The 17,155-nt window shown below is 53.5% G+C and overlaps 1 protein-coding gene across 1 annotated transcript in view; it reads left to right on the forward strand.

Annotated features, from left to right (window-relative positions):
- The window catches only part of OTOF (otoferlin), a 145,397-nt gene that overhangs the window by 110,009 nt on the left and 18,233 nt on the right, over nt 1-17,155 (forward strand). The window contains exons 24-38 of the mRNA XM_019470966.1: nt 336-522; nt 1,180-1,403; nt 3,012-3,120; nt 3,609-3,792; nt 6,500-6,620; nt 7,888-7,988; nt 8,447-8,537; nt 9,408-9,524; nt 10,750-10,902; nt 11,384-11,573; nt 11,972-12,096; nt 13,332-13,466; nt 13,963-14,124; nt 15,487-15,606; nt 16,729-16,890. Of these exons, the coding sequence (XP_019326511.1) occupies nt 336-522; nt 1,180-1,403; nt 3,012-3,120; nt 3,609-3,792; nt 6,500-6,620; nt 7,888-7,988; nt 8,447-8,537; nt 9,408-9,524; nt 10,750-10,902; nt 11,384-11,573; nt 11,972-12,096; nt 13,332-13,466; nt 13,963-14,124; nt 15,487-15,606; nt 16,729-16,890 (2,181 nt within the window). The remainder of the gene's footprint in view (nt 1-335; nt 523-1,179; nt 1,404-3,011; nt 3,121-3,608; nt 3,793-6,499; nt 6,621-7,887; nt 7,989-8,446; nt 8,538-9,407; nt 9,525-10,749; nt 10,903-11,383; nt 11,574-11,971; nt 12,097-13,331; nt 13,467-13,962; nt 14,125-15,486; nt 15,607-16,728; nt 16,891-17,155) is intronic.

The following is a 17,155-nucleotide window of genomic DNA, read 5'->3' on the forward strand; positions in this document are numbered from 1 at the left end:
GCAAGCTGTGTGCGGTACCAGGGTGACCCTGGGAGGTAACATGAGCGGGACCAGCCATTGTGCAGGTGGCCAGAGATGATCTCGGTTGTCCTGGCGTGTAAATGCTGAGATGCAGGGCAAAGCCACCTCGTTTGCTATGTTTCCCCTCTCTTGTGCAGGCTGTGATGGGTTTGCAGCACTCTCCAGTTGAGGAAAGGAGCTTGTTACTTGGGAGAGGAGAGTCACGAGGCAGGATGCATGTTTCAGTGGTCATTAGCAAGGGAGCAGTTCAGGCTGCGAGGGATGGCTTGGGAGCTCAAACCCTTGTCAAACATCTGTCTCCTCCCACTCGGCAGGGGAAGACAACCATACAAAAAAGCAGCTATGAGCCTCTCTGGAATGAGCAAATAGTCTTCACAGAAATGTTCCCTCCATTGTGCAAGCGGATAAAGATCCAGATCCGAGACTCGGACAAAGTCAATGATGTGGCCATTGGTACCCATTTCATTGATTTGCGGAAGATCTCTAACGAAGGAGACAAAGGTAAAGCTAAGGCTGGGGGCAGACTGAGCTACCTTCTTCGCGGTAGAGAGACGTCCCTTTGGCAGAGAGTTAGCAAAATAGCCTAGGCTCCTTCCCCACCCCTAGAGATAGCTGCTTCTTGGTGCCCAGCTGGAGAGACTTTGATTCACTGCAGTGGTCTTCTGAGGTCACTGGACATGCGCTCTATGAAAACCAAGCCCCGTCACAAGCCTCCAGTCTACCACTTGAAAGCAAAGACACCCAAGAACAAAAAATTCATTGCCATGAATGGATGAACATCAGACAGGTTCCCCCATGAACACACCAGCATACATAGGCAGGACCAATGTGAAACCAAAGATGGCTCTAGAAAGGGGACTAATGGGTGGTTCTTTTTTCTTGACTCTCACATTGGGAGATTCACCCAATGGGAGACTCACCTCTGTCTTTGGGCTGGTGGACTGCACGTCCCCATCGCTTCCTTCACTGCAGAACTGTCTCCATGTGTGGTTGCAATCATGCAATTCCATGCACACACATGTGCATATTCAAGCCTGCGTCACCGTACACAGACCGGGAAAGTGATGCCAGTCCATGAGGGAGTTTGTATCCTGAGGCAAAGACATGCCCTCCTCCTTGCACATCCCCTTCCCTATGTGCATGTCTGATCTACTGCAGGCTTCCTGCCCACCTTTGGCCCTGCGTGGGTGAACATGTATGGCTCCACTCGGAACTACACCCTGATGGACGAGCACCAAGAGCTGAACGAGGGTCTGGGTGAAGGCGTCTCCTTCCGGGCCAGGCTTTTGATGAGTCTTGCTGTAGAGATCTTGGACACCACCAACCCGGAGATCAACAGCTCCACCGAGGTGCAAGTCGAGCAGGCCACATCAATTGCTGACGTAAGTCGCCCCTAACCCTACAGCTGCCAGTGGTGAGTCTTGGGTCTCAGGCCTCTTGGTTTTTTATCTTTGGTCTCACTGTCCTGGTTTCGGCAGGGACAGAGTTAATTTCCTTTCTAGTAGCTGGCACAGTGCTGTGGTTTGGATTTAGGATGAGAACAAAGTTGATAACACACCGATGTTTTAGTTGTTGCTGAGCAGTGCTTACACTAGTCAAGGACTTTTTAGTTTTCCATGCTCTACCGACTGTGCAGGCTGGAGGTGCACAAGAAGCTGGGAGGGGGCACAGCCAGGACAGCTGACCGAAACTGGCCAAAGGGACATTCCATACCATGGGACGTCATGCTCAGTACATAAACTGGGGAAAGCTGGCCGGGGGGGCCGCTGCTCGGGGACTGGCTGGGCATCAGTCGGCGGGTGGTGAGCAATTGCACTGTGCATCTCTTGCTTTGTGTAGTATTATTATTATTATTATTATATTTCAATTATTAAACTGTTTTTATCTCAACCCACGAGTTTTTCTCACTTGTGCTCTTCCAATTCTCTCCCCCATCCCGCTGGGGCGGGGGGGGGGAGTGAGTGAGCGGCTGCGTGGTGCTCAGTTGCCGACTGAAATTAAACCATGACACTCACAAACTGAGGATTTCATTTAGTGTTGTCCTAAGTGTTCTGGATCCCCCAGCACAATGAAAGCAAATCTTGCAAGGATTTCAGATTTTATGATCATTCAAATGCTCGCCCCTCTTAGGAGTGCTGGGCGGAAGGAATATCTGAGTGAGGGAGGATCCTAAACTTTGAGATTTTTCTCCAGTTGGGAGTTAGACAAGGACAAAGAGAACCCTCTCCTAATGCCAGCTGTCTCACTCCTGTCCTGAAGATGGGTTTCAAACAGAAGTCAAGAATCTAACCTATTTCCCAGCCAATTCTGGCAAGGTGGAACTGGTCAGAGAAATTGAATGGCTGTTTCCTGACAAGAGAAGCCCCACAGCTTTAGTCCTGACATGTAGAGCCTGCAAGGCTGCTGCCTGTGCTCTGCATAAACAGGCACATCCAGGCTTGTCCTACCTGGGGATGCCCACATAAGTCAATCCATGTGAGCCAAGGGTGTGAAGTAGAAATGGAGAAGTCTGATGGCAGTGCACCCTCTGTGTGAAAGCCCTCCTTCAGAGTGGCTTTAATCCACCTCCAGGGGAAATGAAGCCACCTGGAAATAAAGCCATTCCAGTTCTGAAAGAACACCCAGGCAGATGGTTCGGTGTGGTTTGATTAATTCAATTTGTGAGTGAACTCAGGCTCGTATTCCTGAATGTCCCTTAGATAGTGCCTCACATGCAAGGGATGACTGATCTCAGTTAAGCCAACACATTTAAAAGTTAGGCTAAAATCTTTAATTAAACTCTCTCTGCAGTGAGCCTAAAGACGGCTCAGGCTGGGGGAGAGAAATCCCTCATGGTCCCCTTGAAAGCCCAAGCAGTGGCACCTCACCTTCAAAAAGCCCATGAGGGTGCTCAGAGGTGCCAGGTGATGCACCCTCTGCCCAAGGGGACCTGCCCTCCGAGGTGCCCCTCTGGCTGATCTCAACCCTGATCCCTGTGATTCCTCCTGCAGAACTGCACTGGGAAGATGGAGGAGTTCTTTCTCTTTGGAGCCTTCCTGGAAGCTACCATGATCGACAGGAAGATTGGTGACAAACCCATCAACTTCGAGGTCACAATAGGTTGGTTGTTTTTTGGGGAGGGTGGTTTTGAAGCATGCTTGGCAGGGAATGCAGGATCCAAGGCTGAGAGGAGGTTTTCTTCCCCATTTTCCGTACCAACACATGTTAGAGCATGCAGAGCTCTCAGTTTAGGGAGACAGTGATGGCTACTCTACTGGCACAAGCCATGCGGGGCCCCAAATCATCTGTTGTGTGCATGCTGTGCTGTGGCCAGTGGAGCTGCTCCCTCTCTCACCCAGGCTTTGTGCCTCCTGAGGCTGACCACCAAAGGGAGGGTGTGTATTCCTACTGGCTCGAGAGGGGACATGAGCAGGGGACAGACACCCATCACTAATTCATGGTTCCTGGGCATGGTTTCAGAGAGTTGAACCCCACTGTCCCCCATGGTTCCTGCAGAGAAAACTTCTCCCCAGCCTGAATTAAAGCCAAGAGATTGAGCCCAATTGGAGTTACAACCCTGTGACTTTATTTCACGTTTTTTTCTTGAGGTAACTATGGGAACCAGATCGATGGCATAAGCAAACCTATCCTGCGGAGGAAGAAAGAGGGAGGGGATGGGGATGAGGAGGAGTCCGAGCTGCTCCAGAACTCAAGTGAGGATGAAGGTGATGAGGGTGGAGAGCTGGCCTCTGTTTCCTCATCTCAACCCGTGAAGCCCCTGGTCACAGACAGGTGAGCATGCCCACCTGGCCACTGAAGCACCACTGGGCAGAGACGTGGCTCTCAATTCAGACACGGCCTGTAGGTGTTCCCACATGCGCTGGGTGTCCGAGCTCCCACCGCCCTCCGCAGAGATGAAGTCAGAGGTGAAGTCAGTGCCATCACGGGGCCTGGAGTCATTCGGCCAAACAGACCTGGGAGCAGCAGTGGGGACCAGATCTCCATGCCCTGTAAAAGGAGATTAGATACCACGTGTAGATACCTTGTCTTCGATACTGTAGTCTGCCAGCTGAACAGCCACCCCATTTCCTACGGTTCTGAGCACTCCTGTGGATTCTCTGATGTCCAATAAGGGCTGAATTTACCTCCCAGACTACCCTACAAAGGACATCCTTCACCCACCTGGCCAGATATGCACCCAAAACTCATGGCTACCTGATACCTTTGGTGCTCTTCCCCTATGGCAAATAGGGATGAAGTTAACCGGTGGATTAAAAAAATCGTTGGTGGGCACTGAAAAAACAGGTTCACTCCCATACATATGTTTTGTAGACAGCCTAAAAACAGGTCCTTCCCTGGGATCGCTGCCACCCTTGGTGGCACAACCCAGTACTGCACATCAGGGAGGAGAGGTCTGGGCTTTGCATCTGTGCTCTCTCTAGCTGCCAGACATATAAAAACATCATGGGCACCGTGTGGAGACAAGCAAAGTCCATCTAGAGATAAGGCATAGATTTCAGAAGTGAAGGTAATTTGTGCTGAGACAAGCTGCATTTCTTCATCGCTTCAGATAGAATCGTAGAACGCTTTGGGTGGGAAGGGACCTCTAAAGGCCATCTAGTCCAACCCCCCTGCCGTGGGCAGGGACATCTGCAACTAGAGCAGGTTGCTCAGAGCCCCGTCCAGCCTGACCTGGAATGTTTCCAGGGATGGGGCATCCACCACCTCTCTGGGCAACCTGGGCCAGTGTCTCACCACCCTCAGCATAAACAATTTCTTCCTTCTATCTAGTCTGAATCTCCCCTCTTTTTGTTTAAAACCATTCCCCCTTGTCCTGTCACTACAGGCCCTGCTAAAAAGTCTGTCCCCATCTTTTTTATAAGCAAGGTCACAGACACGCAGAGGGGAGAGGATGCAAAAAACTGCTGGAAAAAGTTGCTGAGAATATGTCAGGCAGGAGATTGAGGTAAAAGACTTTAAGTCCTCTCAGCCTTCCTAGTTTGCAGCATCTCTCTTCTGTCAGTCTGTCTGTCCCCGCTGCTTACAGTCATTGACAGCCACGCTCCGGTGTTTAACAGAACCAGGACTCGGGAAACTGGGTCCTACCCTGGGTCTGTCAATGCACCGCTGGTTGTCAGTGGACAAATCGCTTCTGTTTTCTCTGCCTCGGTTTCTCCAGCTGTAAAATTGAGACAATTTTTTTGTGTCCGCTTTACGAATTGCTTTGTGATGTGCAGGTAGCAGTTACCCTAAAATAGAGGTGAAATCCAGACAGCTGCAAGTGTGATCCTGGTGGGTGCTTTCTGTCCCAGGCAGCTGGATCAGAAAGCCCCAAACTGAACGGGTTCAGCACAAGTGTCTTGGGACGTCTGGGCTGGGCTTCAGCCACAGCCTGGATTTGAATACAAAGGACTAGTGCTAAAGAAAGCTAATTGGATTTAACCTGACGAGATATGCTTAAAGTGGATTTTGGCTGTGTTATACCGGTAGATAGATGTTGATAGATTAACTGTCTGACTTAATTCAATTGGGAAATGAAACAAACCACACTGAATCGAGGGTATTTGCACTCCAGATAAAAGTGTCTACCTGGGGTTTCCCCTCTTGTTTACCAGCTCCTTGTCAAGGTGAATGCCGAACGGAGATGAGAAGCACCGATGTTTTTCGAGCCTGTTCCCTGGGCTCTGACTCTCATGCTGTTTACCCAGATGTCCCCAGCCCCTGGGTGCTGGGAGCCTCACGCTCAGCCGTGGGGTTCTGCTGACATCTTCTGGCTGGAAATACCCCGATGGCTTCAGAAGGATGAGCTGAAGCTGGGTTTTAACTAAGGGTGATCCCGGGTGCAGCAGGATCTGCAGTGGCTTCACGCTGGGTGGATCCCAGCTCGTGGTCAGTGCTCAGGCAGCCAAGAAGCATGAACCCATTCTTCAGCCTCATCCTCCCTTTAGCTGTACCGTGACTAGAACCGCTCCATCCCACCAGCATATGGAAACCTGTCAGCTCCACAAAGGGCAGAGACCTCTGCCTGCTGTGAGGGCCGGGGGGCCATAGGAGATGCCCATCAGCATTCAGAAAAGGGTGTTAACGCTTTGGTTTCCCTTGTGCCCCTGCTCCCCTCCAGCCCCTGCTGCCTCCCTCCAGCCCCTGCTGCCTCCCTCCAGCCCCTGCTGCCACGCTGGAGATGTTTGCTGTCTGCTGGGCTGTGGGTGAGGCCGTGGGAGTGGGAGCTTCCCTAGTTTCTCTCTGGGTCTGAGATGGTAAATTTGCAGTCCCTGGGGACTGCACCCATCCACCCCGGGTCTGGTGTTGGGAAGGGTGCTAGGAGAGATGGAGCCTCTGTTCTTCAGGGTGCAATTCACATCAGCCCCCTCTCTCCCACACCTGACCTCCTATATACCCCCCCTCCCCACCGCAGCATTGCCTCCCCGGGAGAGGGCAGGGGCTCTTCCCGGCTGGGAGCGTTACCACCACGGAGCATCTCTTCTGCCTCCTCTTGCAGGAACTACTTCCCCCTGCCGTACTTTGAGAAGAAGCCCTGTATCTATATCAAGAGCTGGTGGCAGGACCAGCGCCGCAGATTGTATAATGCCAACATCATGGACAAGATTGCGGACAAGCTGGTCAGTACGTGCTGGGGAGGGAGGGGGACAGCCTGGGGCATGGGGCTGGCATGAGGCACGTCCAGGCTCCCTGCTCATCTCTGCAGCTTGTCAGAAAGCAGAGACAAACAGTGCAAGGACCAACTAGCAAACTTGTGCCAGAAAGGGGGAGGTTTCCCAGTGCTAAATGCTTCACAATTTGAATGTGCAAATCCTAAGAGCTCATTGAATTTTCTGTGGGTCGGACCCAGGGGTCCCCACCAAAGGGAGCAGGAGCAGGGAGGTTTTGTACCCCTGGACTGCAGGGCTGAACCACTTGTGTGGCAGAGTCTCCGTAATAGTCTCAGCTAATTCCCAAGGAGCCTTTGTGACAGCTCCATGCTGGCAGGGTCGCAGCAGGCTCTGCAAAGGGAAAGCCTGGCAAGTCCAGCCAAGACAGTGTGGACCTTGGCCAGCTAGTCTCGTGGGGGGCAGTGGAGCCATTCCCATCACCCAGAGCCAGGTCCCCACAGCCAAATGTGTGCCAGATCTGAGCCCTGAAGCCGGCAGGTCTGGAGAAGCAGCGGATGTTTCCCGCTGGCAGCCCCCACAGGGCTGCTCTGTGCAGGGTTGGACCTCAGGGGGGACCTTGCCCCACCTCGGGGCTCTGCCCCACTGCCCCCTCACTGCTGTATCAGAACTAGTGTGGCCAGCAGGAGCAGGGAAGTGATCGTGCCCCTGTACTCGGCACTGGTGAGGCCGCACCTCAAACACTGTGTTCAGTTTTGGGCCCCTCACTACAAGAAGGACGTCGAGGTGCTGGAGCGTGTCCAGAGAAGGGCAACGAGGCTGGTGAGGGGTCTGGAGAACAAGTCTGATGAGGAGCGGCTGAGGGAACTGGGGTTGTTTAGCCTGGAGAAGAGGAGGCTGAGGGGAGACCTCATCGCTCTCTACAACCACCTGAAAGGAGGTTGTAGCGAGGTGGGGGTCGGTCTCTTCTCCCAAGGAACAAGCGATAGGACGAGAGGAAATGGCCTCAAGTTGCGCCAGGGGAGGTTTAGATTGGACATGAGGAAAAATGTCTTTACTGAAAGAGTGGTTAAACATTGGACCAGGCTGCCCAGGGAAGTGGTGGAGTCCCCATCCCTGGAGGTATTTAAAAGACGTGTAGATGCGGCGCTTAGGGACATGGTTTAGTGGGCATGGGGGTGTTGGGTTGACGGTTGGACTTGATGATCTTAGAGGTCTTTTCCAACCTTAATGATTCTATGATTCTATGGTTCTATGCTTCCCCCCATCGCCGCTGCAGGAGGAAGGGCTCAACGACGTGCAGGAAATGATCAAGACGGAGAAGCCGCACCCGGAGCGCCGGCTCCGAGGGGTTCTGGAGGAGCTGAGCAGTGGGTGCTTGTGAGTAAAAGATGGGCAAAGGTGGCACATTGCAGCCCCTGCTCTTTGCGGGGCTGTGGGCAAGGTTGTGAGCATAAGCCCACCTTGCCTTATCCTCTGGATGACGGGCAAGCATTTCATCGCATTGGCACACCACCGTATCGGCTGCCTTCTGGCTTGGAGCATGGGTGAGGTGGTGCTTACATCTGCACCCCAAAGACCCCAAACCAGTGGCGAAAGCCTCAATCTTGTGGCATCCACAGGCTGGTACCTGATCGACACCCGCACCCCATGCATGACACAGCACTGGGTGCAAATGGGCCACTTGGCCGCGATTGCGTTGCAGACTGGGGGGGGGGAATGAGGGCATTTCCCTCCAGTGACATGCCCTCCTGCTGGCAGAGATCCAGCCGGCCACGGCTCCTTGAGGAGAGCCCGCGGGCTCCCACGGGATTCATCCTGCTGACCTTTTCCGCCAGGCGCTTCGTGACATTGGCTGACAAGGACCAGCACCACTCTTCCCGCACAAGGCTGGACCGGGAAAGGCTCAAGTCCTGCATGCGGGAGCTGGTAAGTGGGATTCAGCCAGGCAGGGGGGAGGATTCATGAACGGGGGCTGGACCTTGTCAATGCAATGGGGAACTTTGGTCCTTAGGCGTGCTGATTTCCATTCTCCGTGGATTGGGGTTTATTTCTGAACAGAGGAGCTCAAGAGCACTTGGGTCTTGCACGGGTCCCAGGTGGCACTTGGGTCCATGCTGCTGCCTCCCCTCCACCACACTCTGCTTTGCCTTGGAAAGAAATCCAGGAATACAGGGGAGGAGCTGCATTGCTGTCAAACAGCTGAGGAAACTGGGAAGGAGTAATTTAGGGGAACCCTGCGGAGCACGGCTGCTCCAGGGGTAGATATAGCCTAGACGTTTGGGGCTGGTAGCCCAGTTCCTTGCAAAGAAGTTGGAGGTGCAAAAGAGATGTACAAAGAGCAGGTGGCTTATCCAGCTGCCACAGCCGAGGACACCAGCTTCGGTAGCCAGCTGCATCCCTCAGAGCGATGAATTTAACATGTGAAAGCCTCCACGTCCCCTTTTCTGAACTGTCAGGTGCTGAATTACAGCAGGGTCAGCAGAAGGGGAGAGACTATCCTTAACACCAGGCTAGAAGCCAACCCAAAATGCCCTAAGCACAGCCGACACCTCTCTGTCCTGCACACCTTCTGCTGGGACAGACGTCTCTGCACTGTCAGGGGCCCTCCTTGCATCATGCCAAGGTTGATGAATGGGTGTCAGAAGTACCATCACCAGGATGCACGTGGTGGGATTAAGGCATCTGCCTCCTCACCACCCTTTCCCAAAGGCCGGGGACCTGCCTGGTGCTGCTCCCTTCTCTGTGCTCCATTCTGCTCTTGGTAATGTGGTGTCTTGGGCTCTCCTTTAACCACAGGAGAACATGGGGCAGCAAGCCACGACTCTGCGGTCGCAGGTGAAGAAGAACACCATGAAAGACAAGCTGAAGCTGGTGCAAAATTTCCTGCAGAAACTCCGGTTCTTGGCAGATGAGGTGGGTCCCTCTGCACGGAGAGAGGGTGTTGTCTGGGTCAGAGCATGCCAACAGCAGCCTGGGATGGACGGAGACCTCTCTGCAAACCCTGTAGGCAGGAGGGGTCCCCAGTGGCCCAGGTCTTGTGCAAGGAGCCACTCCAAGTCTACGCGCTGCCCCATGCCTCCCAGCCTTGCTTGTGCACTGCTGGGTTGGAACGAGTCAGCGCTGAAACAAATTTAAGAGCCCTTCCCAGCCAGTAACAGAGCTGGGTCCTCTTGCAGCTGAGCTGAAGGCATTTCTGCCAGCCTCAGCCATGGCAAGGCCATGCAGTTCCCCGGGGGATCAGTCATTGGAAGGTGCCACATGTCCACAGAGCGTTAAAGTCAGCAGCAGGGAGCTGTTTCTGATGCTGGCTAGGTAGGGAGTTGTTAAAGTAACTGGCTCTTCGAAGGGCTGTGGGATAAAGCCCTGTCCTCTTGCAGAACTCAAACTGTCCAATTTTTGTTGCTGCAGCGTACTCGTGCTTCACTCCAGCTCACGGGTAAGAGATAATAGTCCAATATATTAGAGTTGCTCACGGCATTTCCAAAGGAAATATTTTCCAAATATCTGCAAAATATTTTTTCCTTCTTTCGGAAAATTCCACCGTTCCTCTGATACTTTTACAGTTTAGGACTGGGTCAGCCATTGGGGGTTACTGGCCCTCACGGGCGCTGCAGTTGTTGCACCTCCTGTTCTCATTTCCCATGGCAGGCTCCCAGCCTCAACTACGTACCCCTTATTACAGCAAGGCCTTCCTTGGCTTTGACTCACCACAGCAGAACATAAACCAGACTATAAGGTGTGATGGGACCTGTCCAGACAGGGAACCTCTTCCATAGTAAGGAATGAAGGTATGGCCCTTGCCCTACAGTTCCCATGGCCACTGAATGAAGAGAAAAGGAAAGTCTTTAGTCTTCTAACCCAAAATTATTATTTTTTTAAACTAGAACAAATGTAAATCCCAGTTTCTTTCCTGCTAGGCTTCACCCTGCTGAGCTTAGCTCTGAGCAGCCTTTCTTAAGCAGAAAAGCTTCTGCAGTGGGAGGCTCAAAACCATTTCAATGACCCTAATGTGGCAATGGGTACGTCCATCTCCTGTGGCATCTGTTGAATTTGCCTTCAGAAGGTCTTCAGTCCCGCTGGTGCCTCAGTGGTCAGAAAAAGCTGAGACGCTGACAGGGCTCTTCGCTGGTGTTCACAGCCCCAGCACACCATTCCTGACATCTTCATCTGGATGATGAGCAACAACAAGCGCATCGCCTATGCCCGCATCCCTTCCAAGGATATCCTCTACTCCATTGTGGATGAGGAGATGGGCAAGGACTGCGCCAAAGTGAAGACCGTCTTCCTCAAGGTGCCGGTCTGTCTTCCCTGGGGGAACTGCAGCCAAGAGGAGGGAGATGGAGGAAGGACAGACTGGGAGGATGGGAGATGGAGACGAGAGAGCTGTGTATCAAATTTTGCTGGTGCTTGAATACTAGGCAAAACAGACCCATACTCTACTGGTAGGGGTGGAAGTCTGCTGCTAGGAAGTGTGAACCACTGATCTTACCCAGTCAGGTAAGTGAGAAATGTCTGGAAGGAGAGAGGTGTTTGATCCAGCTGGCCACAAAAGAGGATGCTGGCTTAGAAAGAGGAAGCCAGCATGGTGGGAAGAAGATAATGCATGAGCCAGAGCAGTGTCGTGATCCGAAATGATGAGGGCTGGGTCCCTGGTTTTAAGGGGCAACTGTAAAAGCAATGCACCAGAAGGAGCTGAATGCTGCAAGAGGTGGTCTGTCTGTCTCTAAGGCCTTCCCTACAGCCATGTAAACTCTTCTGTCCTTTGTGCTCAGCTACCCGGGAAGAGGGGGTTTGGACCTGCTGGCTGGACAGTTCAGGCCAAGATGGAGGTGTACTTGTGGCTAGGCCTCAACAAACAGCGCAAAGACTTCTTGAGTGGCCTGCCCTGTGGCTTTGAGGAGAAGAAGACCGCCAGAGGCCAAAACCTGCCATCCTTCCCACCCATCAGCCTCCTTTACACCAGTAAGAACTTTCTGCCTGCAGTGGGTCTGGGGACAGGACATGGAGAGGGCAGGAGGGAGCCTGGCTGGACACCACTTGGGCCAAGGGCTTCCAGGAGCTAAGGGGGAAATAATTCCAGTTGTCCCAGTCCGAGGTCCCTCACTGCTCCCATGGGGAGCTGGGGCGTGGGAACTGTGCACCCTCTTCCCTACCCCGTTCATAGCTGTCATTCTGCACGTGGCAAGCAGGACGCCGAGGCAGTCCGTATCCATTCAGGACTCATGCTTTGAGCCTATATCCTTCATCAGTGCTGGCCTTGAGCAAAAGCATGCCCCTGAGACCTCGCTCTGCAGGCTGAGCCCCACTGCTGGGCTCCAGGGTTGCGTATCAAGCTGTCTCACTTCCCCCCTCTCTTGCAGAGAAACAGGTTTTCCAGCTGCGAGCCCACATGTACCAAGCCAGGAGTTTATTTGCGGCCGACAGCAGTGGCCTTTCAGACCCCTTTGCACGAGTCTTCTTCATCTCCCAGAGCCAATGCACCGAGGTAGACACCATCTCCTGACCTGGAGGGCTGGGTTGGGCTCTGGCGTTGCACGTCCCATCAGCTCTCCATCCTGCTCCCCCGCCACAGCTCTCGCGACTGCTAGTGAATCAAGGATTAGGTGGATCATGGGGTCCTGGGGTGGGAAAGCAGCCACAACACGGGGGCTTGACTGTCTCCAGGAGCCCCTTCCCCAGGAGCACCTTCACGACATGCCTCCCCGCACCAGCACACAGCTATCCCGTGTCCCTGTGGCCGTGATTCACCTGCCTGGTTAGGAGAAACTGGAGCATGTTGAAGTGGTTTTTGTGTCTTCCCTTCCCAGGCTGACGGCTGCCAAGCTTTAGCAAGCCTGGTGGACACTGGAAATAATTTGTGTCTGCTTGCCTGCTGTCGGGGGTTTTTTTTTCTCAGAAGAGTCCTTGGGAGATACCCCAATGGCTCACTGGTCCAAAAAAACGTGCAGCAGCCCACTAGTGCTGCCAGACACTGGAGCTGCAGCCTGACACATGGCTGAGACAGGCCAGGGCTGTGCTTGTTCTCCAGAACTCATCCCTGTGGTTGCCCCATCACGGGGCACTGTTTCACCCTGATTTTACAGAAAGAAGCAGATAATTAAGCAGAGCAAATAGAAACGTCAGAGTGAGGGGTGAACGCTGCGAGCTGCAAGGGTCAAGATCCGCAAAGCATTTCAGACCTATAATTCCCCCTCCATTCAGATCAGGCTTCAGATCCTACTGTGGATCTGTCTCATCTCCTGCCCCATCAGCCCTACGCCCTGTATGGCACCGGCTGCCTTCGCCCTTTGATCCAACAAACAGCTGCAAACCAAAGCGCTGCATGGAGAGGACATCGATACCCAGTAGACAGCAGACAGCTGTAGTGTACACATCTGCATCACAGCGCTCTTAATTCTCTTAATAAACGGTGAAGACAAAAGGACCCCTAAAGGGTACAGCGCTGCTCATCTATTTTAGCCGTACACCTTAGGAAGGGACAACTGCACCCTAAAAACATCGCTTTCTTTCCACTGCTTATAAAGGAAACCTGGGGTGACTATTCTAAAAGTAATGGACCCTTTACGTTGTCCACAATGTCCGAGAGAAATATTTCCACTGCCCGCCCCAGCGCTGCTAATATCCTGGTGCAGGAAAACTGGGACCAACGCCCTGTCTGCTGCCCTTGCACAGGGTGTTAGCCCCTGCCTGGACTGGTAAGTCCCTCTCCCATTCTTCCAGGTTCTCAACGAGACCCTTTGCCCGACCTGGGACCAGCTGCTGGTCTTTGACAATGTGGAGCTGTATGGGGAAGCTCATGAGATGCGGGATGACCCTCCCATAATTGTCATTGAGATCTATGACCAGGACACAGTGGTAAGATGAATCCCAGCAAAGGAAAATGTTTATGATTTAGATGCTGCGATCGCTTCTAAGTCAGAGGCAAGGCAGATGGTGCAGAGGATGTGAGAAGCAGATTTTCTCCCGACCCTTGGAAGATGGTCCCCCCCCCGACATCTCCCATGGCATGAGCAGCCTCTGCTGCTCATTAGATCTCAGACTCAACTTAATGATATCTTATTTTTGGAGAGTGAAGCAAGAGCTTTTGTTTGTGAGGCTGGAGGCAAGGAGACATTACCTGAGTCTTTCCCTTTAGAAAAGCTGCTCAAGTCCTGGCCTCCTTGCTGTCCCAGCCCTAGGCCACCTCCTTCACCTTATCTGAAGAAGCCAGGAGTGAAAGCTGGCACTGAGCTTTGGTGTCCCAGGCCCAGTGGGCTGGTCCTGTTCTGACCACGATGGGGAGGGCTCTGGGGCTGACTTGGGAGACCTCATGTTGGGTCAGCAAACCCATGCGCTCTCTTCGCCTCTCCAGGGCAAAGCTGACTTCATGGGCCGCACCTTTGCCAAACCGGTGGTGAAGATGTCGGATGAGCACTACTGCCCCCCGCGCTTCCCCCCACAGCTGGAGTACTACCAGATCTACCGGGGCAACTCCACAGCAGGCGACCTGCTGGCTGCCTTCGAGCTGCTCCAGGTACCAGCTGGCCAAAGCCACCCCAGACCAAGGGAGGGAAAAGATGGGATGGGGGGGTTGCAAGGGAGCGGGGCTTAACCCGTGCTTATATATCTTAGGTGCTGCAAGGAGCAGGTCGTTCATACATCCTAGAAAAGCTAGAAGGGTTTAGCACAGCTACTAACCCGGTGAGAGGGCAGCTCCTGCCCAGTTATGCTGGTCAGGATGATGTGCAGAGAGTCCCAGCCATCCTGCTGGACAGGACACCCCACTAAAAGTGTTGCATTAGCCCAAACTCCGCGTCATCACTGGGATACGGGAGGTGCCAATGGGAGTCCTGGCATTCTTGGAGATGCCAATTTGAAGGTCTCAGGAAAAAGGGGTGTGAATTCATAGCAGCATCCCAAAAATATGATGAAAATGAATGAAAACGAATGAAAACATGTCTCAGCAGACTCCTGGTGTGCAGGGAGCATGAGACGTCCCGGCTAAGAGAGAGGCCCCAGCAAACTCAGCGCAGTGCTGGTGGGTTCAGATGTGCAAGGACCGACCTGCCACAGGCACCTCTAATGCGGCTGAGCACCAGCCAGGGGCAGCGGTCCCAAGGCTGGCCTTGCATCTGTGCGTGCCGGGAGCAGGCAGTGCTTGGGGAGGTGGACCCCTGGGGACTACGTGCTCCCTCCACCTCTGGGTCTCCCCTTTATTTCAAAGGAGACTTTGCTTTACACGCCTGCCTATCTGCCTGCAGTGTCCTCAGATGCCCTGCGACGATGGCGAGATCAGGGCAGCCTTGCAGGCTGCTGCTGAGCCTGGTGTCCCACTCCCCAAGGTGCTTGTCCTGTCTCCTCTGTCTGCCAGGGCAGGTGCTTGTCCAAGCCCTTTTTTTTCCCCCGAACTTTCCTTGCAATGGGGCGTTTTCTCTAGGGACTGGCTCACATCGGATATTTGGTCTCCCTCATGCCCCGGGTTGGAAACGGGACCTGAAACCTGCTCCTGGGCTGAGCTCTTGGACCATTTCTGCACCTCTTTACACCTAGCCCAGGCAGATGCAACTCCTTGCAGGAGGGAAAGGAACAGCCCTGGGGTTGGGGTGTGTTGGTGGGCTGAGAAGTTTGCTTTGCTGCTGGGTCTGTCCTGTGTGGAAGCACAGCACTGCCCAGCACCTTCTGCTCAGGTGTATGCCTTTTCCCAAAGTACCTGCACAGTACAGTCAGCTGGATGCTCAGCAACCCTTGTTGCTCCTGCACCCCTCTGAGACGGCACAGACCCCGTGCATGAGAGCAGGGTGTGCCAGTTACAGCTGAGACTGACAAAAAACTGCTTCCCAGCAGCTGAGCGCCCGCTCAAAGGAACGGATCCTAATCCACGCTGCATCTCTTCCAGATCGGCCCTGGGGGCAAGTCAGACCTGCCCCCAATCGATGGCCCCACAGACGTGGACCGGGGCCCCATCCTGCCAGTGCCACTGGGGATTCGGCCGGTGCTGAGTAAATACAGAGTGGAGGTAATTGCCTTGGAGCACCAAATTTTAACGTTCAGCATTGCGTGGGGCAAGAGAGTCTGTCCATGGGTGCTTGAAGGCCAGGAGGGATCTCTGAGGCTCTGATGACTACCTGAGCACCAAGACCAGATGTCTGTACTGGCTGCACGGGGAGAGAGGCTGCAGCAGCCCTAAAAGAACAGGGAACTGGATCACTCCTTGCTGTCTTAAAGGTGGGCACCACAGCAAGTCTAGAGCCCTGCAGTAAGTGGCATTTGGGCCGAGACGCAATGCAGGGCACATTAGAGAGACACACGTAATACATCTCTACCCACAGCAGTCAGGTGAGCGGCATCCCACCAGTCTCAGGCATCAAGGGCAGAATGCCTCTCATGTATCTGCAGATATCTAAAGGGTGATGCATCCAATCAGGGCCCCTCTCCCTGGGTTGTCTTGGTGGTGATCCAGGCAATACAGCCAGTGACGTTCGTTGCACAATTCACCCATGGTTGTAGGTATCTCTGCTCAGGTGAGATGCTGCTGACCAGATCTCCAGGTCTCTAAAAGGATCCTAGCTCCTGGTCTTCCACACATTTGCAGCTGGTTAAATAAATCGTATTCCTCTGATGTGCAAGGTGAATACAGCCATGAGGAATCAGGAGGAAGAAAAATCTCAGTTTAGGGGAACTTTTGGTCATGGCGGCAGTCTGTTATCCTATGAAGGGAGAGGCAAGTTTCCCCAGTGATACTGATATCATTGTGACAAAATGATGCCAACACTGAATCAAGAGCCACTGTGGGTGGACAAAGCTGGTCTGGTCCTGCTCTACGGAGTCCCATGGCAGAAAAAGGCTAGAAAGGGAGAAAGGCAGAAAAGGGAGTGTCGAGGGCAGCAGGTTGGAGACCTTATGCTGCCGCAGATCAGGTGTGGGGTGGATTATGTGGGGTGTCAGAGAGAGACTGTGCTGCAGCCCTGAGCCATGTGGAGGAGGAGAGGATACCTTGGGGATCCACCACTGCCCAGGTGATGACATTTTGCAGCAAAGTCCCTGCTCCTGGGGGGACGTGGAGAACCAACTCCTTTGGCTCCAGCCAGGGGCAGTCCCTCTCACATTCATGTTCTTCCTTCTCCTCCTCCTGCCCTAGATCTTGTTTTGGGGGCTGAGGGATCTGAAGAGAGTGAACCTGGCCCAGGTGGACCGGCCCCGGGTGGACATTGAGTGTGCTGGGAAGGGGGTCCAGTCAGCCCTCATCCAGAACTACAAGAAAAACCCCAACTTCAGCACTTTGGTCAAGTGGTTTGAAGTGGTGAGTGTTTCCTCTTCCCCCTGAGCCCTCAGCTGAAACCCAGATTTTCTGGACCCCAAACCATGGCTGCTAGCCCCTTTCTTCAGTTTCCCCACAGCAATGGAGGACATGAGCTCCATCCCAGTTGGCGATGGCCTTTCTCTGAGGGCTTCCAAGCCATGCTGGAGCCGCTCCAGACCTCTTCCTCCGACATGATCCCTGTTTTAGTCCCTACTGGCCTTTCCAACCACCAAAGTAGACAACTCACAGCCCACACCCAGCCCTT

Source organism: Aptenodytes forsteri, unplaced genomic scaffold (assembly GCF_000699145.1).
Source record: "Aptenodytes forsteri isolate BGI_AS27 unplaced genomic scaffold, ASM69914v1 Scaffold192, whole genome shotgun sequence".
Lineage (NCBI taxonomy): Eukaryota > Metazoa > Chordata > Aves > Sphenisciformes > Spheniscidae > Aptenodytes > Aptenodytes forsteri.